The sequence below is a fragment of the Barbus barbus genome (assembly GCF_936440315.1).
Source record: "Barbus barbus genome assembly, chromosome: 33".
Lineage (NCBI taxonomy): Eukaryota > Metazoa > Chordata > Actinopteri > Cypriniformes > Cyprinidae > Barbus > Barbus barbus.
Window position 1 is genome coordinate 5,187,320 of NC_136761.1, and position 26,519 is coordinate 5,213,838.

At 38.0% G+C, this 26,519-nt stretch overlaps 3 protein-coding genes across 3 annotated transcripts; all 3 read right to left on the reverse strand.

The window, feature by feature from the left end:
* Positions 1 to 6,966, reverse strand: LOC306853223 (selenoprotein T2-like). The gene is made up of 6 exons (XM_079390477.1): positions 6,646 to 6,966; positions 5,413 to 5,523; positions 5,192 to 5,318; positions 3,857 to 3,944; positions 3,612 to 3,758; positions 1 to 897 (listed from the first exon to the last, which is right to left on the reverse strand). The coding sequence occupies exons 1-5, from the start codon at positions 6,828 to 6,830 to the stop codon at positions 3,637 to 3,639; spliced, it is 633 nt and encodes a 210-aa protein (XP_079246603.1). The 5' UTR covers positions 6,831 to 6,966; the 3' UTR covers positions 1 to 897; positions 3,612 to 3,636.
* Positions 6,967 to 7,992: 1,026 nt separating this feature from the next.
* Positions 7,993 to 13,137, reverse strand: LOC306853225 (ras-related protein Rab-33A-like). Its single transcript, XM_079390478.1, has 2 exons — positions 12,675 to 13,137; positions 7,993 to 10,088 (listed from the first exon to the last, which is right to left on the reverse strand). The coding sequence occupies exons 1-2, from the start codon at positions 12,921 to 12,923 to the stop codon at positions 9,642 to 9,644; spliced, it is 696 nt and encodes a 231-aa protein (XP_079246604.1). The 5' UTR covers positions 12,924 to 13,137; the 3' UTR covers positions 7,993 to 9,641.
* Positions 13,138 to 14,477: 1,340 nt separating this feature from the next.
* LOC306853249 (matrix-remodeling-associated protein 5-like) lies at positions 14,478 to 25,189 on the reverse strand (the record flags this gene model as incomplete). The annotated part of the gene is made up of 6 exons (XM_079390512.1): positions 14,478 to 16,386; positions 18,644 to 19,547; positions 20,176 to 23,481; positions 23,778 to 24,168; positions 24,316 to 24,445; positions 25,002 to 25,189. 6 exons carry the CDS (start codon positions 25,187 to 25,189, stop codon positions 14,478 to 14,480), a joined length of 6,828 nt encoding a protein of 2,275 aa, XP_079246638.1.
* Between the last annotated feature and the right edge of the window lie 1,330 nt (positions 25,190 to 26,519).

The window sequence follows — 26,519 nt, forward strand, 5'->3', positions numbered from 1 at the left end:
TAATAAACAACTTTTTAATATTTTAATCTTTATTTTACATCACTGTGAAACAGAGTAAAATTTCTTCTCTCGATGCAACTTAATCCCAACTATTAGTATCACTTTTGTTACAAATTCACAGAGAGGTACACTAAAATATAAGGGGTACATTGCTTACCGCCACATCTATATGGAGAGAGCTGGAAAAATGGAGGGAGTCTTTGGAAATACCATTCACATCTTCTGACGACTGCAGCGATTTGAAGAGTTACGCTGATTCCACAGATTACTCTGGCAGTGCTAATGTACACGGTTAAAGTTTAAGCAGAAGAGAGGAAGATCTGGGCTTAATTCTCTCCACAAGCACATGCTGTACTTATGAATCTAACCAGCAAATCTGAGACAAACAGGACATAAATGTACAATTTCAAGCATTTAATTTTTTTTTAAATCATCTAGCTCACTCTAACAAAACTGCATGTTTCCGCAGTACGCAGACATTCCCACTACTTAAAAACGTCCAATATCCCCAGTACAGTACAGTCTACACCAGTGCAAACAAATAATCATGTTAAAGGTCTACGTTAAGAAAACATCACAGTTGCCCTTGAGAAAGATGGAACATTCCATTCAATTTCGGCTGAAAGCACTTGTTACAAACAGAACCCTGATTACGAAAAAAAAAGCCTAAAAATTAACTGCAGTGCCTTTAGCTCACGCGTGACTCTCATACTATGAATGCATGTAGTCTGACGCTCTGAAGAGATGTAGTCGATCCAAAGGTGTGTGTCGCTGGGCAGAAAGAGTGTGTGTGGTGGCCGAGCATCGAGCCTGTGCTAACAGCGTGCTGTTTGCAGCGCAGGCCTTCATTATGCCACAGTCCACAGTCCCGCTGACCAGAGAAACAGCTCCGGAGACCTGCAGAGGACATTTACACACTCAGTGCTGATGTTGTGTTGATTTATGCATGTTGTTCGACACAGCAGTAGTGACAAAAGCACATTTGAAATAGGATTTACTACTACATACATTGGAGACAATTTTTTTTTTCCCTTGGAAAGAAATGTGCAAAAATCTAGGCAGTACTTCCCGCATGTCTTATAAAACATGAGCTGTGAATGTAATTTTGGAGTATGAATTGAATGAGGACAAAAAAGGCAGTATACCGCCAAATAATGGCAGGGAAATGTATCTTTAATTTGAAAAATGCACATAAACCAAACAGGAAGTATTCAATACAAATAACGTGCAAACTAATTCTGAGCTATTTCTTTCCCTGAGACTTTGTAATGAGTTTCTGAACTGAACCAGTCTTTCAGTTGTTCCTCACCGAACAGCAAATTATTAGTAATTTCACTGATGTTTGCATTGAACATGACCTGAACTAAGCTAAACTTTTCATGATTCGTAAAGTCGGCATGAAATGAAAATGGACCCTATCCATTTTGTTAAAAGGTAGTTCACCCAAAATGAAACTTCTTTCATCATTTAGCAACTAAACGCAGTGGTCCCCACTGACTTCTGTAGTATGGAAGAAATATTGTGAAAGTCAATGAGGAACAGAAAGTGTTTGGTTACCCGCATTCTTAAAAATAACTTCTTTTGTGTTTTGGAACAACTTGAGGATAAATTCCAGAATTTTAATTTTTGGGTGAGCTATTCCTTAATGCATGTTATTGTGTCAAAAGTTTGAGGTCAGTGAGATTATATAAAATATAAGGATAATAAAAAATATAATAATAATAATAATAATCCAAAATCAATTTCAATTTTTTTCAATCCTGGAAAAACAACAAATGCTTCAAAAAAACATTAAGCAGCATATATATATATATATATATATATATATATATATATATATATATATATATATATATATTAGGGGTGTGCCAAAAAATCGATTCACAGAAAAATCTAGATTCTCATTTGCAACGATTCAGAATCGATCTGAAATGTCCAAGAATCGATTTAATAAATAAATAAAATCAGCTGGCTGTTCGCCTCCATTTTTGTAACTATAGGCTATAGTCTGTACTGATGCCACCACGCAGCCGGTTTTTGAACGTAAGCGTGCGCGGCAAATCACTAAAACAAAGAGGAAGCAAATATGGATGAGAGGGAGATCCAATCAGCCCCGTCTTCACTTAAAGCTAAAGTTTGGCGTCATTTCGGTTTTTACCGAATGCCTGGAAGCACTGCGCTGGACATGACACACACAGTGTGCAAGCTTTGCAAAACGAAGACCAAGTACTTCTTCGGCAGCACAACAAATGCGCGTGCTCATATTACTAGGCATCACCCGGAGCTCAGCGACACGGAGCAGAGTCAGCCGCCAGCTGCAGACCAACGCACACTGCAGTGCTTCACGAAACTCCCTGCCAACTCCGAGAGAGCAAAAAAAAGAACAGCGCGCTGGACATGATAGAGCGATTCCTAGAGCAGCAGCCTGCTATTTGTGCCGCGCTGCTCTCCCCCCCAGGTGAGAAAATCTGGAAGTGACATCTGCACACTCAGCGACACCGACATCTCCGCTGCTGAGGAAATAGCATCGGCGCTGAAACCAACAGTAACCTTGTACACAGTTCATGTTCAGTTTTTTTCATGATTTGTTGAAAATCATATAATCAGTTGCACAGTTTACAGTTCTGTTGTTGCAAGAGACACTGTCATGAACATTTCAGAGACAGGTAGCTTAGGGGTAGGCTACTATTTTTCATTTTGAAAGAAGCACTTTATTTTCATAACTTGTTATTCTTTAAGTTACTGAATCTGACTGAGAAATATAGATGTTTTTTTGTCTTCTCCGGTTGTGTTCTACATGATATTTGTGGTAAACTGCAACTTTCCTGGGAAATGCATCAACCATTTTGTATTATGAAGAAGCACTTTATTTTTGTTCCAACTTATTTTATAGCTAGCTACTAATGAGTAGCAATTGAGAACCAGACAATGTTTTTGATAAAAGGCACTTCCCTGAGAATTTAACTTAATAAATGTGAAAAAGACACTTTAATGTCTCCGTTTGTCATTCTGCAAAGCAGATGAGAGTAGATCATGATCAGAAACCCGATTAGAAATCATTATGAATAAAATCGAATCATTTTGAATCGAAAATCTTTTTGAATCGGAATCGAATTGAATCGTGAGATGGTAAAAGATTCCCACCCCTAATATATATATATATATATTTTTTTTAACGTTTTCATCATAAATGATAAGAAATGTTTAATGGGCACCAAATCAGCATATTAGAATGATTTATGAAGAATCATATGACACTGAGGACTGGAATAATGGATGCTGAAAATTCAGCTTTGCCATCACAGGAAAAATTACATACTTTTTTTAAAAGAGGAAAACTTATTTTAAATTGTATTTCACAATTTTACTGTTTTTTTTTTTTACTGCAATTTTAATGAACTTAATGCAGTTTAGGTTAGCATAATAGACTAATAAAAATCCAAAATCTTACCGACCACAAACTTTTCAACAGCATAGTATATCAATATGGAATTTACAATTTTTGCCAATAAACTCTAAGCCTAGAAACAAAAGTTATTGTTAACCACCTGCTATGTTTGCACAAGCTGTGACATACATCCTGACGTCATTGTACAGGTTTTACCACTCACCTGTCTCTTGGCAAAAACAACAGCACTATGGTGAGGGAAAGTTCATCTTGTCGACCTGATTCATCTTAAGGTGGTTATCCAAGATCTGGAAAAGCTCCTGAATGTTGGGCACATATCCTGATTGCAACTTGAACCAAATTGGTACATCTAAAACAGAAAGGAACAGTGATGCTTCTTTGATATACATATATTCTTCACAGTTTCAAGATTTTTTTTAAGTGTTGTGGTCATCCAAATGACATTACCATTCAGTGAAACCTCAAAAGCTCCTGTCGAGAGGAAATGGGTCTCCAACATGTTGCTAATGAAGAATGCCATGAGGCAGGAGAAAATCTGCAAAACAGACCCATCAAATGTGAGAAACTTTCTTCCATGTTATTAAAAACAACATGCAGACATAATGCAGTTTTTTTATGTAACGGTACACGAATTACAGGTCTTTTGGTTCGGTATGCATGTGTACCGGACAAATCACTCAATTTTTTCATGAAATTCAAACAATAAATGCCATTTTGACGCTCTTTGATGAGGTGTGAGAGATCATTGTACAAACACCTCAGTTCAAAGGGCAGCGCTGAGCGTGATCATCCCTTCCTCTTCACTACTAGTTTTAATGCAAAATAAACATATCACGCCTCATGTCTTCACTTAATCAGTTTCAACTGCGGAAAGACGTCAATTCATTTACCTCAGACAAGACATCAGTGTCTACAGTTTGTTAGTTTACAAGAGAAATGAAGTCTAGAGAAGAAAGTTTGCTAAATATTAGACTATACTCATATTTTGCTTGACCTGATGTCTTATTTAATGTACCTTTAATAAATAAATCTGTCATGAAACAAGTTATGACAAATGATTGTAATGTAAATGATTACATTTAAACAACAAATAGAAATTGTATCATTTTGAAGTTAATGTAAAAACTGCATTATTTGAAATGTACATGTTTGCATACAATTTCTTAAGTTGAGTGTTGACTATATTATATTTAAAATTAAATAGTAGTTGAATTTAAGTTTGGGCTTTGTTTTTACTAGTAACCCTATAGTAATGTAAAAGGGCTCCCTAGTTAAAGCAGAAGCTCTAAATGTATTTAAAGGAAGAGCAATTTGTTCAGTAAACCACTGTTTAATGTATAAAAAAAGCAATTTAGTTTAGCTTTTTCCCTCTGCTGTACCGAAACCATATAATGTCAAAACCGAGGTACGCACCGAACTGTCATTTTTGTGTACCATTACACCCCTGGTATATATGCTCTCCAATAAGCAAAAAAAATCAATAAATTTGATGCTAATTCAGTTCCATCACTACCAGGATCTCCTTAAAATTGCAAATGAAGTCAATTTTGATTTTACGTCTTTAACATGTGTTTGCAATCGCTACGTCATCATACAGATTCCCGCAATTCCGGGCATGCCCTTCACACTCAATGACACGGTTATGGCTCTGAAATGCTGCTCATTCCTCAAAACAGGATGTGCGTCAATTAAACTATGACACACAGTCACAGTGCAAGTTTATCTTCAGCCTAAACTCCGCTATAAAATCAGATTAAAGTCCAAGCACTTCAACAACATTACCTTATTCTCCTGTCCCCAGGACCATATTCCTGGAGTGTTCATACCAAACATTTGGAAAGGATTTTGTCCAGTCACAATCAAGGCGATGGCAAGCAATTTGAAGTAGGAGATGAAATTTCCAACGTATCTACAGAGGAAGACACAAGACAAGTTAAAGTCAGGACTAAACCACTGTCTAACAGGGGGCTGATTCCACAACATCTGGAAGGACACACACTCACTTGTTGATGGGTTGGGGAGGGTAATTCTCTCCCTCAATTCGGATGTCTGGGTACAGCTGGCTGATGGACCGGGAGTACTCCTGGAACACCTTATTGTACCCTCAGGATATACTAAAAAAAAAAAATAATAATAATAATAATGGTGATAAGTCATTTTAGAAATGGTCATTGATATTACACCCACAAACACAATTTGGCATGAAATGAAAACTCACTCTATTTTCTAAAAGCATATAATATCCATGCAAATGTTTAATTATTTTTTGACCTTAGAGTGTTAAATCAAAATGTCAAATTGGACTTCTCCAATCACGTATCCCTCCCTTAAACCCACCTCTGCAAGATCACATTCACCAACCGATGAATTGAACCTTATATCTGTTATTTTCTGACACCCCTTTACACTCAGATTTCAGATTATGGAAGACTTTAATATTTTAATGGCTACATTTATATTTAAGCACCAATTCAGCTTCTTCAACAGGTAGAACGAGCAAATAAGTAAATTAAACTGGTAAATAAGGTTAATCAACCACAAAAGACGTAATTTACATATAGAAGTCTTAAAGGTACAGTACAATTAACAGCCCGTTTAATTGTAAGGGTGATAGAGATGATGTGAAAATAAAAGTCACTGACATGTGTGTACTCTCACTTAAATAACATTAAACCACACCTCTACATTTATTACTTCAGAAAAGAAAAAGGTAAAATATTCAGTCAAAGCCTATTAAATCGCTCTTTCCTATTGTCTTTGGATTATGTTGTGTTCTTAAAGGGCAATGCAATCTCATAGGAGCTTTAAGCAGATTTATAATAATCTGCTCAATTCAACACGTTTCAGTTAGACACATGAATACAAGATACATTTTCGCAGCAATGATGTTAATTATGTAAGTTACATAAATAGAAATAAATGTGTTAAAAAAAGAAAAAAGACTGTTTTATGAACATTAACAAGGTCCATTGAGGTAAATTGGAGCGGTTTTTGACATTCATCTCATGACAAAAATGGTCAAATTTATTTAAATTCATTCCATTTCTAATGCAAATAAATTTATTATTCATGATATAGTTATTTTAGTGCATATTTATCAACTTAAATATTTTAATACGTTATCTTTTTTACACATTCAGGCATGCAACGTTAGCCGTATTAGCTTAGCATCCTCCTGTGGGCTTTAAACAGACAGTAAAACACTGAATAACATCAAAGTCTGTGTAGTATCTCACCAGAACTGGAACTTGAGAACCGGACCCGTGTAGAATGAGTGTTTGCTCTGTCTCTGTGTGTGTGTATCGGGTCCACTGCTGTCCTGTTGAGTCATGCTGCTGCGGCCCACATATATATCCCTCATGGTTACCACAGTAAACAGCAGCACGGCTGTTAATATACCCGTCTGACTGTACTCCGCCATCTCCGGCCCGGTCCACGGCGAGAGAACCGCACTCACAGCCCGCCTCCCGCTGCCGATACCGCCGCAGGACTAAACACAAACCACCTGAAACAGGGTAAAGTGACCAAATAAATATATTTCAAAATAAAAGTCTCTCAGGCTGAGTCATGATGGAGAACGTGGAAAACAGCGACATCTACTGGTGAAGTGTGTCAGCTACACATTTCTGGTTTTTGGCTCCAGCGCACCACGTGTTCATCAAAAAAATACAGGGGAGGAATGGACCGTTTAGTGCAAATACATATTGCAAATAAAAGATGAATGAAAGTATTTATAATATTTGTATTTTTAATTTTTTCTGTTACAACAGCATTTTACACTACACATGAATTACATATTGTGCAAGAAGCAATGTGGGGAAATAACTGTGATTTTTATAGCCCATCTTGGCCTCAGCTCAAGAAAAGGTACATATTAATTTATCTGTTAATTATGTTTTTGCCTGTGATTTTTCAGCATATTATACTCTTAGCAGTTTTAGGCAGAAAATGTAATTATTATGAGTTTAACTTTAAAATACGACATTTAAACATTTCTGGAACACATTATTCAATAGTTATGCAAATACTTTAAACATTGCTTCTGAAATGCAATAAATACGAAATATTTTGCAATTTTCATCAGAGAGTATATCTTAACCCTAGGCACTTTTGAATAAATTATAATTTTACTTTTAAATGTATGAATGTGAGTACCAGTGTAATATTCTACAGCCTGTATTTGTTTGAACATAAAACTGATTACATAAGCACTCTACATAAGATTTATTATTTCTTTTTGCACTGGTTTATATTTAGCAAAGTGAACAATTAGGCCTTCCACATTCAACAAAATCTGTTTAACTCCTCTTTATTCTTTGCTAATTTCTATATTTATTTATGACAGCAGGATTATTGTCGCATGCTCTTTGTCTTTGTTGATACTCTCCTTAACGATTTCTGCTGAATAGGATTTTACAAATGCATCATGGTTAGTTTATAACTCTTTTCAGCATAATATGTTAATTAACAACATTGGAAAACCACTTCATCAGTTCAAAAAATGTTTTTTTTTTCTTTCTCTAAAACACGAACTCCAAGAACAGTTTTAAAGCATTTCTCAGCTAATAAAAGATTCAGTGCTTCAGGATATCTGAGATTTAATTTGGTGCTCAAAATCATACATACATGTCCCACAGCATACAAGGGCACAAAACAAGACAAATCATAAGGCTTCAATCTCTTCAGTAGATATAAGGCTAACACTGTTGAAACCAGAGAATTCTCTTATGAATCTGAAAGCATTTGAAACCACACAGAAAACTGCAACTTCTCCTGTAGAACCAAAAGTACTGAATAAGCAGAGGATAGAGGTTAAACAAAAACAATCACGGGGCACCAAATTGCACTCGCTCATTCCATAATCAACACATTATCAGCAACCCTTTCCACAGAAACACTCATACTGCTATTCTGTCAAGTTAAAATCATTATTTTCTGGGTCTTTTGAGTAAAAATTTAACAATCACCGGCCTGTTTGAACCTTGCTTTTGTACATAAGTGTTTATGCATTTGGAAGAACCACCTTAAGCTGGTGAAATACGGTGATGCTACATAAAACTTCCCACACGGATTCACTCTTTCCCAAGGAAATGAGCATGTGGTGAATTCTCAGATTACATTAACATTTGGGTCACTATTCAATGATAATCATCAGAATATAGTTTCATAATCTGAACGGGTTTCAAATGTATCCATGCTGTTAGTGAGGGAGAAATATTAGAAATATTTTAGCAGTGAGTAACCACGAGGCTATGAGAAATAACTAGCAATGGTGGCAAAGGAATATGTTTTAAGGCAATACAAACATTTGAAATGATCATTGTGACTCATGTGAAACTGGAAGGTTCAGATTCTACAGTATGTGCAGTTCCTGGCAGTTAAAACATTAAGACCGTCAGCCAATTATGTTGGAGATGTTATGCCATATTCCACTAAGTAATATCTGGATTGATTGTATGCTGATGGATGCATCCAAACAAATGTGTGACGGAAACAAATGACTGTAAATCCAACAAATGTCACGTTTCTTCAAACCTATAAAGATTGCTTAAGTGGTAAAGTGTGCACTGAATTAAGCATGAGGGGTCGAGAAATACATCTTGTGCAAACATGTCCAGGTTGCATTACTTTTTGATTAATAAAATGAAACATATTTTAGGGCCATCAGAATTTTTGCACTTTGACATTATTTTTTTAATGGAAATTCAACACATTGCCTCACCAGAAATCTCAAAATAATGCATTTGGATGTTTTCCTTTTAATGGATGATTTAGGATGTTTTTAAAACTGATGATTGTCCTTAGAGTCTCATTACTGTGATACATTTTTTATTTAAATCAGCATAAATTAAAGGAAGTACATAATATATGAGTATTTTTGCATTACCATAATAGGGAAAGTGTGCTTAAGTGTCATAAAAATAATGTCACAATGCAAAAACGGTCTTAAAAGGCATAATATTCTTTTAGCAAAATGTAATTTCTTATTTCTTTTGATTTTGAGTTGACACACAACTTGAACATGTTCTTGACAGGTTTTGTGGGATTTGCCTTTTTAGTGAAGGTGTAATTGAAGAAAAGAACATGACAGATAATCACACACACACACACACACACACACACACAAAACAGAGAGTTCATGGAGCAGCTGTCATAAAGTAACTAAAATTAGTTGCAGGCACATTCTTGCATTGTGAATTATCAATGTTAATAATTTCACAGTTTAGGGTCCTCAACAAGGGCAGTTACTCTTAGGGTCGGGCTGATGTGCCAGCCTCACTCTGCCGTCTTCTCTCGCCACGTTTCTGTATATAAGGGACTTTTGGGCTTTTAGACGACATGCCAGGCACATGAAAATGGAGTCCACGTTCTGGCTCTCCTTGGGATCTTTGGCTGATGTTTCAAACAGTAGCATGTTATGGGCATCGGCAAACTTGAGGGCAGTGTTGGAAGGGACCTGGATCTGGTCAACTAGGTCGCATTTGTTACCCACCAGAACACGAGGCACCGAGGATGACACCCTGTGCCCATTACACTCCTGAATCCAGGTCTTTAGGTTCTGGAATGAGGCCATTTTTGTGACGTCATATACAAATACGACAGCATGCACATTGCGGTAGTAGTGCTCCACCATGCTCTTCCGAAAGCGCTCCTGGCCCGCTGTGTCCCATACTTGCACCTGTCAGAGTAGAAACAAGACAAACAACAAATTTTGGAGAGAAGTTAAAACGAGAAAACTGATGGAAAGAAATGGATTAGAAGGTCAATAAATAAATCTGCTATGGATATCTTTAAAAAGCAATTTTTAAAATCAGGCTGTGATATTAAAGGTGTCATCGGATGCTCATTTTCCACAAGTTGTCTTAATGAAAAGTCTATAACATACTTTGGTTAAAATTTCTCAATGGTAGTGTAAAAAACACCTTCTTTACCCTGTCAAAATCAGCTCTGTTTTCATCAAGCCGTTTTTTTAGTCCATGTTGCTTTAAATGCTAATGAGCTCTGCTGACCCCGCCTCTCTCTTCCCTGGAGTGACCAGCAGTAGTTTACTTTAGCCGTGAACCTGGCTAACTAGCACATTATTAGGAAAGGCGATTTGCAAAGATTCATAAAAAACCCTTATACTCACTTCTTCTGTAGTTGAAGCTGGATCACGAATGATTCGCGCGAACATTTAGGCAGATCGGGGATCAGCGCATTCACTTCAAAGTGAAAGTAAAGTTAATCCTCTGCGTCTTCAGCGGTTCAGATGTCAGGAGTAAATGACGACTGCTATATTCATTATTACATCCAACAACAAAGCACCTCAATCACTTAATCTGAGACATCTCGTCTTCCCCTGCACCGGAGTCGACACAATGGCAGACTAGAGCCCTGCACGGGCCTCAAATTTAGGCCCTAGCCCGGCCATGGCCCGAGACGCTCAGGCCCTAGCCCGGCCCACGTCCGACAGCTTATCAGAATTACCGGCCCGAGTCCGACCCGAGACCGTCTTTTTTTCCCCCTTCTCCTAAAACAGTTTATACTACTGTTTCGGCTATTAAAATAGTTCAGTTTTGTGTGTAATGTCAAAATTATTATATTTTGTTTCGTATTTTTATTAAGTTAATTTAGAAAAACGTTTGGAGCATTTTTGTTCGTTAAATAGCCTTTCAATTTTTTTTTTTTAAAGTAACGACCAAGCGGCAAGCGGCATGAGCTGATCATATGTTTGATCAATTTAGCCTTCTCATATCATCACGACTTGCCTAAAATAAAATATATAGAAATCATGTTTCTTTCTGCAGGGCAAGTCGCGATGGCTGGCGTTGTTCATTGGTCAGGCATCGACCAATAAAATGTCTTCATTCGCAGCCCAGCCCCGCCCCCGGGTCTGAGCTCTCACATCTGCATTTACAAGTGCACAAGTGAGTTTTGCTACAGGAATACTGCAGAAGGAGTAGCAAAAGTCAAAGCGCTAAGATTTGAAGTTGTACTGCCAGATCTGAGAGGTTGTAAGTGCTGACTTGAGGTTTTACAGCGAAACTGAAGTAAAGCGCAAAAGTACACGTTTGTGTGTGTCATTTTGTTTATGTGAATGTCATTCTACACATGTGTAACTATTAATCTGCAACTTCGACTCCAAAACACGGGTGTTTTGATTATTGTCTGTGTGTGCAAATCGAAAGATTCGGGTTTTCAGATCAGAGCTGTGAGTGTAAATTTCAACTTACAAATACGAATGTTAATATGACAAGTTCTCAAATTCAGATCAACAAGCTCTCGAGTTTAGCTACTGATCTACCTTCATACTAGAGGAATAAAAAAAGTCAGGGCCCGTTGGGCCCGGGCCGAAATGCAGGGCTCTATGGCAGACAGCTCTCAGCTCACTCAGGGCGGGGCTAAGATAAGACAGTCTTGTCAATCAACTTTCGTGGGAGGGGACTGTACAGAACTACATCATTCTGACAGAAACCTCAGCCTGATTTGAGAAAGGGGATTTTAAAATAGGGATTTAAATAAAAAAAATAAAAAAAAACACTGGGTGGATTTTTATCATTATAGGATGGATGTGTACACTTCCAATACACATTTATGTTCAAATAACTTGAAAAGTGAATTTTGCATCCGATGACCCCTTTAAATCCAAATAACCATGTGTCACAGCTTTGAATTTTACTTATATATAAAGAAACATTCCCAGACAGCAACATATGGCCGACATCTGCTTGCTGTCTGGATTAAGATTTTTTTTTTTGATTTAACAGATTATATATTAAAGGGTTAAATTAACTCAGCTGACTGAATTCAAATCTCACACACACATAAATAAAGTGTTATCTATAATGTCATATTATGCTCCTTTCACCTGTCTATTATATTGTGTTGTATGAATAATAATAAGACTATTGGTGAACAATACCACAAAATCTGCATTGGACAATATGGTTTAATATAGATGTAGCTAACATGCTAATTTCTAGATAGTCTAAGATGGTCTAAACAGTTCACAAGCTTTTGAAAACCAGTTTGGATCAGGTATCTTAGACCAAGTAAAAATTAAACTGTCAATGACACGTATTTTGATTTGTCTTAAAAGAAACTACGCCTCTGATGCATCATGCGATCAGAAAGAAAGAGTCATTAATGTGATTACTCGTAATGTAAACATCCTCGCCATGCTGCTGTCTGTCACACTTCCACTGAAACACACACAATACAATCGTGATACAACGAGATATATCGGCCTGGTCGTGACGAGACCAACCCCAACAATAAATCCCACCTTTATTTTCTCGCCCTCGATCTCCACGGCTTTCTCCCTGAAATCCACGCCGATGGTGGCTTCAGTCTTACAGGGGAAGGCTCCGCCGGTGAAGCGGAAGGTTAAACAGGTCTTGCCCACATTTGAGTCCCCGATGACAATGATTTTAAAAATCCGCGTCTGCACACTGTGATCTAGAGACGTGCTCAGGTCTAGAGACGACGTGAGGTTGGCAGTTCCTTCTCTGCTTTCTAGGATTTCATTTGCCATAACGGTGAAATGATGTACCGAGGCTGGTGTTCACTGGACCGGCGGTGATGATGATGATGGTGGTGGTGGTGGTGATGGGGGAAGGGATGGCAGATGCAGGGAGTTTACATTGTAGGCTGACAAGTTCATGCCGACTGATGAGGTACTTTTAAAGCAATTAAAATTAGGCTAGTTAAAAATAATAGCTGAAAAATAAATTGTACTTTACTTTTGTGTCGAATAATTGTGACAACATGGATGCACTGGTTAAATTTAAAGGGATAGTTCACCCCAAAATGAAAATGTTGTCATTGTCTACTCTGATGTTGACTTTTATGCTAGTATTGCAGTGGAATACAAAAGGACAAACACCCAGAAAAATGTAAGTACCAAGTTTGTTAATAAACGGTAAGAGTAGGCTACATATTTTTTTCTTCTATGGGAATAAACAAATACTATGCTATGCATGTTGCTTAATTCAGTTGTGTGGTGTCTTGTATTTAAAATGAAACACACCCCAAATTCCTAAATTAATGCATGGCCATTTGTTTGGTGCAATGGTGGCATTTTTTTTTTTTTTTAAATGATATATATCAAAAGAAAATTAATATTCAGTAATATTATATACTATACACTATAAGATTAAAACAAAATTCAGGAATTGAGCTGGATAATGACACTAACACTGTTATTGAACTGAATTGAATCAACACTGAAATGACTTGAGCTGAATAATGATAATATTGCCTTCTGTAGAGCTGATTTACATCTGAATTAAATTAGTTTCATAAATCATGAACTTTACAACTAACACAGTAATTGAACTGAATTAAAACAACACTACACTAAATTGAGATTCATAATGACACTATTAACATCTATAGAGCTACTTTCATATTTGATGTCGTTTCATAATTGATGAATTTTACAACATTAATATTTTCCTGTTTTTGTCATGTTCCCACTATTGTGAAGCTGCTTGAACAGATGTATTGTATAAAGCACTGTGCAATTAAATGTGATTTGAATTAATAATATTTGATTTCTGGTCTTTAGTCTTTAATATCATTTATTTGCCCAGTGTGGCAGTAAGTGTCTTACATACTGTGTTCTTGTTTCGACAGCTACCACAATGTCAACATTTGTACCATACAAGGCCTCGTTCTGCTCTGACAAGGCTATTTTGTTCTAATGCACTGAAGAATACAAGAAATTCAACAGACAGCACATAGACAAATCACAGACATTCTGGAATGATTTATGTGCAATTTATGTTTAAAAAAGTATGTAAAAATCATTCTGTTTAATCTGTGGAATATATAAATATGTACAAACCAATAATTTCATAAATTAAATACAGAATACTAAAGAAATCTTATCCTCGGGTCAGTTAATGGGTAGATACAAAGACAACAATCCATGGCTATTCACAAAAACCATTAAGAAAAAATGCCATTTAACAACATTGTTGGGGTATTTTAAGTGCTTTTATGCACTTTTTAAGTATGATTTATGTTTTTAAAGAAAGGTTCCCATTTATTTTTCTTAATTAACTGATGGATTTCTGTCTATTGCTCAGATCACTTGAAGGTATGTTGCTTTGAAGTCTGTTCCCAAGGCATTTCTAGCATTACATTTGTAAATCCCTGAGTTCATGAGGCCTGGGTCCTGTATGACCAAATTTCCCTCCTCTGTCATGTGAATTCCACCCTGTGCTGTGAAGCGACTATTGGATACAAGCGTGGTACGTCCAGGCAGAGTCCAAGAAATGTCTGGTTTGGGTATGCCAGCAGCTATACAGTTCAGAATCACAGGAGACCCCCTGTTAACTCTGGTTATTGAAGGTGGAGCATGAGTGATTTGAGGTGGAAACACCATAATACTTACTGGATATGATAAAGTTGAGGATCCAAAGGTGTTTGTGGCTTTGCAGATATACGTTCCTCTATCAAATTTGGATGTTTCTTTTATCTGAAGTGTGCCGTTAGATAAATATGTTACTCTTCCAATAACCTGGGGCTTGTCTAAGACCAGGCCATTTGGAAGAGTCCAGGTAATTGTTGCATGAGGCCAACCATCAGCATTGCATGGCATATTTAGTGTCTGTCCGAACGAAATCTTCATTGTTGAAGCTGTACTTCTAATATGGGGCTTCTGTCCAGGTTCTAAAGCATAGCGCTTTTCTGCTTGTCCGGCTACATTTTTAGCCAGGCAACGATACACACCTTTGTCAATGACACCTGGCTGCGTAATGTGTAAAGTCCCATTTCCCAGGTAGTGAATGAACCGTTGAAGTTTCTTGCCGGGATTCAGTGCCGTTCCATTGGGTAGAACCCATAGAAACTCTGGCTTTGGTTTTCCTGTAGCACGACACTCCAAAGATATATCATCACCATCTGCTTTGAGAGGAAGAACCTCTATGTTTGGCACTGGAAAGCTTGGCTTCTCAGCAAGTGATGCAACTTCGAGGTCAACTGCTAGACTTGCTTCCCCTAAGTAATTCTTGGCTATGCACAGAAACCGCCCTTCGTCAGTCTTTCGAATGCCCCTCAATTCAAGAGTGCCATTCTTGTGCACTTGGAACCTACCTCCCAAATATGGAGTGGGTAGAGACATGCCGTAAGGTGTGGTCCAGGTGATCTGTGGCTCAGGCTTACCTTCTGCTTTGCAATCCAGCAGCAAGGTCTGGTAATACACGGCTAAAATTTTGTTCTCTGATCGCCCACTGTGTCCATTGATTTGCGGGCCTTTAACCTCAACTAGAAGGTTCACGTTCTTGATGTTATCTCCGGCTGGGTTCCGTGCAACACAGGCATACTTTCCCTGGTCAGCCAAAGTCAGTTTTTTAATGATCAGAGTCCCATCATTTAGGATTTGGTATTTGACTGAAGATGAGGGTATTATCTCATTCCTTGGTGAGATCCAGATTATGGTAGGTGGTAGCACACCTGTAGCATCACACTTCATTTGTGCTGATTGCCCGAAAGGTGCCCACATAGAAACCTGCTCTTTAGAAGTTATTTGGGGTGAGTTTGGCACCACTTGGACACTTACTTTCATTGCATCTTCCCCCAGGGTGTTCTTAGCATAGCATGTATAATTGCCTTCATCCTTCTTTCCCATTTGTTGCAACAAAAGCGTTCCATTCCCAAAGATGATATAGCGCCGGGTACGGGTTCCGCTGTCATCCGACTGGAGGGCATTGTTGATCATGGTGCCATCTGGGAGGCTCCATGAAACCTCAGGATCTGGAAGGCCAGAAGCTACACAGTCCACCAGGAAGTTGTCTCCATTAGCAATTCTTTTATGTTGTGCCCCAGTGTTCTCTATCTTTGGTGGCCTCATGAGAACCTCTACTTGGAACAGCTCCATGTCCTCACCATTTGGTCTTTGATACATGCACAGATAATTGCCTCCATCTTTCTCAGTCAGTCTCAGAATTCTCAGAGTGCCATTGGGGAAAGCAGTGATGTGTCTTTGTGGACTGAAAACAAAAAGAGAGAAATTGTTTACATCTTTTTATGACAGCTGTACTATTTCATAGTAATAAACTATGATAGGATAAAAGAGCTCATAGAATTCTTCTTAAGACAGCTGCACACTATGCAATTTATTTTCCATGTCCTTTCAAATGTTGCTTGTCCGATTGTATAATAAGAGACAAGTGAGACCTTTCATTAAAAAAGCAGACTGTGACATGTTTTTTTTTTTAGATTGTGATATCCCTTACGCAAAAATAAGAATAATATAGTGTTAATACATTACAATATATTGAATAATACATATAAAATATATAATTTAATATATTTCTTAAATTCTATAATTATTTACATTATATATTTCATATATAGCAAGTCACTATTAGCACAAGCACACCTGCATGTACTAAAGTATTTAGGAAAGAGTCTATCACTGTGCTGAAGAGTGCACAGCCATTACTTTTTAAATGAAGTAACATACTTCTAGTCTTAATGGTGTTCGGCCAATCGTCATAACCACAGGCTCTACTCTTTAACACAACTGTAACCCCAAAAACCCACACCAGAAACCCTTTTAAACTTGATTTGTATTACATGTAATGCTATACTTGCCTTCATTTGAAAAAAAAAAAAAAAAAAAAAAAAAATATATATATATATATATATATATACAAATATAGCATTACATGTAATACAAATCAAGTATATATATAGTCAAGTCACCTTTATTTATATTTCACAGTATATTTATTTTTGTTTCGTAAGGGCAGTTTCCCATTTAGGAAAATGTATTATGTAATATACTGCATTATATTTGCATTAAAGGTTTTTTTTTTTTTTTAACTTGAGTTTTAAAGACTTATATGTCCTACAGAACAAGAGAAGAGAAAGATAAAGGGTATTTGTGGAATATTCATAGTTAAGAGCAGTATAGACAAACTAGTTTACACATGTTTTACTAACATCTATATTTCACACGCACGCACACACACACACACACACCTACATTTGGGATTTTCCATAGACTTCTATTACTTTTATACTGACCAAACAATATTTGTTTATCCCCTAACCCAACCCTAACCCTAACCCTAAACCCCGTGCAGAAAACCTGTTTGCACTTTTACACTTTCAGATAAACATCACTTACTATTTTTAATATTTTTTTCCCCTCGTGGGGACCGCAGGCCAGTTTTACTTCAATTTTTCAGGTTTTACTATCCTTGTGGGGATATTTGGTCCCCACAATGTAGCATAAACAAGTACACACACACACACACACACACACACACACACACACATTTATTTTTGTGTTTTATAGAGACTCTCTGTAGGTGTAATGGTTTTTATACTGTACAAACTGTATTTTCTATCCCCTACCCTAACCCTAACCCTAGACCTACCCATCTCACAAAACTTTCTGCATTTTAAAATTTTTAATAAAACTTTGTTTAGTATGTTTTTAAAGCTATTTTAATTTGAGGACTACGAGGAAATTTCCCCATAAAATATGTTTATGTTGTTATACCAGTAGCCTAAAAATTGATGTCATCATAAATCACATAAACATACACACAGATCATCATCATCATCAGTGGCGGTGTTTCTATTGCTTATTCATTAAATTATTGTTGTAGCTGAAGTAACACTGCAGGATTATAAACTGATATTTAACATTTGTGAACTAAATTTAATTTTGATCAATTTTAGTTCTAGACGTAATAATGAATGCCTATTGTAAAATGTATTTGTTATCTAACTGCTTTAAGTAGCCTGTTGTATAGATGACTAAGCACCAGAATTCCTAAAGATGGTCCTGCTAAGCATATGAAGCAGACAAATTGTCCTTGCGTCTCGCTCAGTTACTGTATTGTCTGGATCAGCGGGGGTTGTTTGGGCTTTCCTGTCTGACAGAGACTGCTTGTTTAATCTACACCATGTATTGTTTGAATTACACAAGTGATGAAGTTGGCTTGCTGTGATTTTGAGAGTGTATGTCAGACTGCTTGGTGTGAACAGTGAGAACCACTAATTGTCCAAAAGATAAAAATTAAAATATCGTATTAAAGGAAAAAATGACAATAAAGCTGCGACGGCTTGACTTAAATAAACCCTCTGTATGGGGTGCTTCAAAGGGGAAACAAACTCCCACATTAATAAGCAGAAAAACTCTTTATTATTTTATTTAAAAGAAAATGTCCAATTCTAGCTAGATAGAGCACTTATAAGTTTAGCTTGTCTTCAAAAGCATTAAATATGTACCTGTACTGATGTTCCAGAATGATTTTAGATGGTAGTCTCCAGACTGTGCCTCTGTGGGAACCTACAGACTCTGGACAATGCAGGAAAACTGTGGATCCATATGTTGCTGTGACACTGTGTTGCTGATATAGGCCTTTCCAGGGGCCTGGAGCCTCATGCCTAACATCCACCTGCACTGTTCTTTTAGCAAAGCCCACTGGATTGGTTGCTGAGCACTCATACCTCCCTGAATCACTGGGATTGACGTTCTTTATATAAAGCGTTCCATTTGGGAAAATAAATATCCGGCTTCCAATAAACTGTGTGGGCTTCATTTGTGAACCATCAGGGAGAACCCACTTAATTAGAGGGAATGGCTCTCCTTTAGCAGTGCAGTCTACATATACGTTTCTTCCAGCATTCATAAATATAGTCTCATGTGAAACCTCAACAATTATTGGAGGTAGAGCAGCAACACGAATGTGGTACGTGAGTGTATCAGCTCCTGCCACATTGCTGGCAATACATTTATAATCACCTTTATTAGAAAAGTTTGCTGAATGAATACTGAGTGTTCCGTTTGGAAAAAGAGATACTCTTCGGTCAAGGGTACCAATGTCTCGCACAAATGTCCTGTCTGGAAGTATCCATGAAATCTGAGCTTCTGGCTTACCCACCGCAATACAGTCCAAAAACACTGAGTTTCCCAAAAACACTGAGACATCTCTGGCTCTTGAACTCTTGATTTTTGGAGGCTCAGTCCGGACAACGAGAGTAACTACCATGCGGTCTGAACCAAATTTGTTTTGAGCTGTGCAAAGGTACTGGCCTCTGTCTTGCAGCTGGACATTATTAATCACAAAAGTACCATTTGAAAGGACCTCAAATCTTTGTCCAAGTTTTGTGTTGGTCTGAATTGTTGCACCTGTAAAAGAGTTGGAAAAAAAAGTAAATACATCAATACAGAAATATGTTTTGATTTGAATTATGTATATTTCTCACAGGGGGGTCTTTTAGCCTTTTTTCGTAGCTGTTAGTGACCTTTCAAATCAGGGGGATGTAGATTAACCTCTAGGACCAGACAAATGGATCTGTTATAATTTAACCAAAATGTACCTGTATGATTTCATCCAATTTATGTCAGACATGTAAGTGTTGTATATACAATTTCTCATTACAAGAATTACTGATTGCAGCCTTTCAACCGCTAATTCAAACACAAAATTACCGTTTCCTTTTATTCAGTGATTAGAAATATTTATGTCATCAAATATCTGCAGCTATTATGATAATTACCATAAGCTGATAATTTGGCTTCAGTTGCACTCCAGAGTCACTCAGAAAATAGAAAATCACATGCAGGCCCTCATAAAGAGAATAATGATGTAATAATCATGAAAAAAAAAAAAAAAAAATCTTGGGCACTTATGAAGCATGATGGTAGTGTTTGATAACTATCTAAAGTATGCTGCGAGTGGGCACTCTATAAATTGTCTCATCCTCCATTGAGACAGATGCATCCATAAAAGTTATGCAATGAAGAATCGCCTAACCTGTTGAAACTTTGGTCCATGAAACAATAGGTTTGGGGTCCCCAGATGATCTACAGGACAAAAGCACATCTGTCTCTGCTAAAGCAGATATAGTAACGGATTCAGTTGCTGTGATCCTGGGTTTGACACCATTGCCCATCAGGTTTGGAAAGGGAATGGCAGTGCTCAGTTTCTTTGCTCCAAACTGACTGTAGTGCCAGCGACCACCATATGGTATGCTAGCTGTGAAGGTTGGTTTGTTTGTATATGCTAGGATGGATGGAGGAGTCACAGGCTTGTAGATGCTTGGGATATTTGAAGCTTGGTGAGGCTGTGGGGTGGGACGATATGTCCTTGGCTTAGAAGTGACAAGCTTTCCCATCTGGGCTAGTCGATATGCATCAAGCTGTGACTGTCTATATCTGTTTCTGAGCCTGTTGAAAAGTAAATGGTCACGTACACGAGATGAGCTGACATGTGGAGCTATGGTCCTCGCAATGGAAGCTGCCGCTGACCCCGAAATATAAACTGTGGGCTTTGCTGTTTGAGCAGTGATTTCAGGCCGATTGGTGACCCCTGCACCCCTGCCTCCTGTTTGTAGGAAATACCAAGTTTTGTCTTGGGCGTGGTGGTGCTTTGAGCTATGAACTGTGGGCCAGAAGGGAGACTGAGTGTAGGGACGGGGTGTAATTGAGATTTGTTTTTTTGGTGTATACTTCTGGATTAACCAGGGGTGGATAGGAACTCCTTCAGGATGCCTTGCCCAGTTGTAAACTCTCTGCCGGTCCACATTAGTTAAGGTTGGTTTCTCAGTCACATGCGCTATTTTTGTCTCTGGAGGATTTATGTTGCTGATTTGAAGATTAGGGATGGCAGTTGTCGAAATCTGCCTTGTCTTATCCTCATTTGCCTGGCTATTAGTTCCCAAAATGATCTCTCTGGTTTCATGTCCATACCTGTTGATCTGTCTGGGTGTAGCACGTGTAGCAGGAACAGGTTCATTTTCTTGCAGAGATGTTGCACTTACAAGCTGAACTGACTCAATGTGTTTTGTTTTGCCTTCAAGTTCATTCAAGTTGTCATCTTTTCTGAACGTTGTTATAGGCACTTTAAGAGGGTCCTTTGTAACTGCCATGGCAAAGCTTTCAGTTACTGGGTAATGTGCAGGAGAAACTTCTAAAATCATTGATGCTATGACATCTTTGTTTTGGGCTTGAGTATAAGAGTTAGTGGTCATTGCTACACTACTTATAGGTATCAGTGTCTTGACTGGAGAGCGAGTGAATGGCACTGCTGTAGAGGGAGCTACGGTGAAATTTGGTCTCTTTGGACGTGGTCTACGTGAAGGAGGCCTACGCTGCCTATATGGTAATCTTCGTCTTTGGTTCCAGATGGAATTATTGTTTGCCCTTATTTTCTCTTCTATTGTCTGTCTGTCTACCTGTTTTACCAGCTGAGTCTCATGTTCAGGTATTGTTGTTGTGTCTATGTGTTCTAAAGTCAGATCTGAAATGTTATAATCACTTGTCTTGTGTTTTGATTTTTCTCCCTGTGTAGTTTCCTGTACGTGCTCATTGTGGGGTGGTGGTTCCAGCTGTTTCGCATTGAAATGTTGGATGTTTGAACTTGCGCTGGTACTGCTAGCTGTAACATCTGTTTTAGTCGTTTTAAAGGTATCAGCCAAAGTTTTGGTGGTTGTAATCAGTGAAGACTCAGTCACTGTTTTCAGTGTTTTTGTCATTTCTAGATGCGTTGTGACTGGTGGCATGGTTGAGAGTTTAGCGTTAGCTTTTGCAAGAATCTGCTCCCAGCGGCTGGGATCAAGCTTTTTGACAGAGTTATTAGGTTTTCTGACACTCTCTTTGATTTTCTTTCTTTTTGCATTTTGTCGGACGATGCCCCCTCTGTGTTTTCCATCGACCCTCTGAGGTGTGTGTTTAGCAGTTGGTCTTTTGATTTCTTCATATCCTGACCCTTCACTGTCCTCATTTTCAAAAAGCAGTAATTCACCCATCGATACCGTAACACCTTGTTGTGCGTCTTCCATTTCACCAGTAACAACAATTAGATGAGACAACATATCAGCCCCATAGAGGTTAGCTGCTAAACAACTATACTCTCCGGCATCCTCGTAAGTCACTTTTTTGATGATCAAAGTGTTGTTCTGTGATACATACACCCTTCCTTTCATGTCTGATGCTTTAAGAATCTGATTATTTGGTAGGAACCATCTTGTCTCAATTGGATGAGGAGAAGTTACTAAACAGGGAAGACTAAGAGTGTCCCCATTCTCCACAGATATCTTCTTTCCATTTAAATCACTGGGACTTAAGAGACGCATCCTGACTGTGAGTCTATAGGTGACGATGTCCACATTAGTGTCAGTCCTCACAAAGCAATGATACAGTCCAGAGTCTGCAATACTTGTGTTTTTGATAACTAGTCTATAATTCTCCACCCTTAATTTATGGGAATCAGTTTGATCCACTGTTGTTAAGTCTGGAAGCATCCACTCCACAGGCTGATGCCCCGAGCTTAGCAAACTGCAATCCAGACTGACCTCAGAGTGTTCTAGAACGGACTGGATTCTCCCTGGGGCTCCTCTTTGGATCATAGCCCAGGGGGAGACTACATCCTCCTCATCCCCTCTTCCAATGATGTGCTTTGATATGAAAGTAGAGAAGGTCAGCACCAGTTTTTTAGTTGTTGTTTTGCGCCGGTTCAGCTGAAGGGTGACCCTTGGTTGTAAAAGCCAGGCTGGTTCAGCCATTAAGTGTCCTTTGAGCTCTGTAAAATATGGTGATTCCTCATTTGAGGCTTGAGAGTACTGAAAAGTCACCTTTGAAGAATTCCCAAGTCTGGTTCCCCGTTCCAAAATGGCTGGGCTCTCGTAGTAGTAGGCAACCAACCTCCACAGATTCTGAAGAGCATCTCTATCGATCTCACACTCCAGAAGTGTCCGTAGAGTCACATTTACAGCAATCTCATCTGTTCTCCTCACTGGCTCCCACCCCACGGAGGTGTCTTCAACAGGACGTGTTACATTACATGCCACGTGTGCCCGATTCCCATGACTGTCAGAGAGAATGAATGTCAGATAGCCAAGAGGACGCTCCAGATCCTTGATGTAGGGGGCATCTGGCTCCTGATTTTCCCAAATGCTACTCTCCCCAATTTTAAGAGGGGATTGAAGGGAGGGTTGGTCACAGGTGAGCTGACTGGTTGAGAGCTGCAAGATCTGGCTGTTGTTCAAAGGCTTTGGTGAGGCACATGCAGCACAGTTGCCAGCATCTCCATAGTCACGGTCCTTTTTGCACTTAATAACTCCTATAAAAAGAGGGATAGAGAATGTAAATAATAATAAGAAAAACACCTTTGTTTTCCTTGTAGTTATTTGCAGTCAGTGGAGTCAGTTGTACTACTCATTCAACCTTAAATGTAATGTAACAATACAATGCATCTAGGACAGTGATGACAAATGTAACAATTTTGAGTAAATTACATATAAACACTATATGTGAAGTTCTATATATTTGTGTGCAATGGGATTTTATTCATTGCCATTACAAAAAATTCTGAGTGAGTGGTGCAAAGTTTGGAAAATACAATCAAAGAAGTTTCACCCTCATGATTTTTGTCCCACTCTAACAACCAGTGTAAGTGGCAGTCACAGGCCCAGGGGTTTCCATGTAGAGAGAGGACTTCTAGCCTGTCTAAGTGCTGCAGAGTTCCAGGCAGCAGGTATTCTAGTTGGTTGTCTACCAGGTGCAGATGCCGCAATCCTGAGCTCCAAAATGTACCCAGGACTGAGACAGTAATAAATGTGTGAGAGTGGAGGTCCTGCAGTCGGTTCCCCTCCAGTTGCAATAGCTTTAATGATGTGAGTCCATTAAATGAAAAAGGCTCAATGAAGTCAATGAGGTTGTGGTCTAAATGAAGCCGTACAAGGCCGGTCAAGCCCTCGAACAAGCTGGGGTCAACTCTTTTGAGTTTGTTGTAACTCAACTTGAGTATCTGTGCAAATAAATAACAGTAATTAAGCCCCAATGCAATTTCAAAGTCATGTATCTTAACTATTTATAGAAAATTAGAGACACAAAGATGCTACAGTACAGTAGATGAGTATAAAGTTTTTGATGTGCCTCTCATATGAACTTATACCTGGAGGGAACGGAGGTGGTAAAAGGATCCGGAAGAGACAGAGGAGATATCGTTTCCATGGAGCATGAGCATTTCCAATTGCCGCAGGTTTGCAAAATCTGAAGACCCAACCGTGCCAATGCTGTTATAGCTTTACAGTAAGCAAAGATAGTGGTAAAAAAAATGTTAGCTTAAAACATATCACATCGATTACCCTTTAATTTTGTGAGATGCAGAGTAATCAGCACCAATCATTTACTTAATTTTACTCAGTAAACACACATTTTCAGTGGAGCTAAAAAGGACATAATTGAATGCTATGACTTATATCCAACTGTGTTTTGGTGATTTTTAGGTGCTGTAAATCAGTTCTCCACTAGTTCCAACATTAACCACAGGCGTAGCTCAACACATTAAAGTGATAGTTCACCCAAAAATAAAATATGACTTTCTTTCTTCTGTGGGACACAAAAGAAGATATTCTGAAAATTGTTGGTTCCTAAAGTTCTGGTTACCATTGAATTCCATTGTATGGCCAACAAAACACACTTACAGATATAAAAAAAAAAAGTTTTGTGTTCCACAGAAGAAAGTCATGCAGTTTTGGAACAACATGACCTATTCACAACCACAATGTATCAAAATACTTTTTTTTTTTTTTCATTTTAAGTCTATAATTTTCTAAAGACAACAACACAGTATCCTACCCTAGGTTGAGTCTCTCTGTGTCCTTGGGTAGGTTTCGTGGGGCAGAGGGTAGGTGGCGGAAGGTACAGTGCACCTCTTTAGGGCTGGGACAATTGCAGGACCTCGGACATGCATAGAGGCATGACGGCAAGATGAACAGCAGGCAAGAGGCCAACATTAAGAGAGCAGGTACACCCACTGGAGCCATGTCCCTCTCATGCCATTATCTGATTTAGGAACAGTATGATTGCAAAGCAGAGTTTTACATTGCATACAATGTAAACAATTTGTTGATACAGCAATCGGTCTACAATTTTAAAATAACTTGCAGTAAAAAGCAAGCAAATCACTGAACATTTGAATTGATGTTGAATGACTCATATAAGCTTTTTTTAGATGTCATGTGACAATAATTCTGAAGTATGATGACTCATCAACCTCTGAAAGTTGTGCACATGCCTGTCTTGCACACATAACTTATTGCAACATATCGTTAGTCTGTCATGATTTTTTTTTACCACTGATGTCTCTTTGAGAGGATAATTCTAATTCAAGAAAAATATTACATATCAATTTAGTTGATACATGTTACACATTTAAAGTAATCCATTAAAATAAAAACACGTGCATGTACATATTGTTTCACCAAATATTTAAAAATGTATTACTATTACTCTGTAGACACTGTGATGTAATTTGACTAAATATGATTACTGCACATATTTATGAATATTTAGTGTTATGTACATACATCAGTTATTGTTATATTGAAGTGTAGTATCTGTCCACCCCCACAGAGCTGCTGAACCCACACAAAAATAAATCATTGCTCAAGTGTTTGTCTCAGGAAGAGCATTGTATGGGTTTCCTACCTCAAGATGGCAACTCATCCACAGCTTAATTACACAAACTACATTTAAGAGGAAGAAGACAATTGCTGCACTTCCTAAATACAAGAATATTTGGATTCCAAGGCTCTGAAAGATGGTGATGCCCCTGTTTTGCATTTTTATTACTTTTCCTTTCTGCCAGCTTAGGTCGCTCATATCTGTTGTTTAGTGCAGGGCGGCTAAAAGGTGAAACGTCAGGCATTTATTTATTCATCTGAAAGAGGCCTGATAATGACCCATTTTGGACAATTTTATTCCCACTGCATTCCTGTCTCTTTCATGCTGTTTGCAACACTTGCCTGTAAATAAACCAAGCAATTTACATCCAGTATTTTCTGGCTTGATATCTGAATGCATTATGATTGACATAACGTTTTTACAGAAAACTACTTGCACTCCCCCTCTAAACTCATGTTATACATTAATATTTCTCTTTCCATAGTGGTAGCTTATGCAATAAAGTACAATCATGAGTTTCCTATATCTTGCAAAGGAAAGGGTCTCTAGTAATATACATTTTTTATACAAACTAGTTCTGTTTTGACTTTTGAGGGCATAATTTATGGTAAACTTAATTCAAATTGATCTTTAGTGGCTTGAATTACTGTAGAATACTGGCTGATTGCCCTGGACCTCGGACGAAGATTT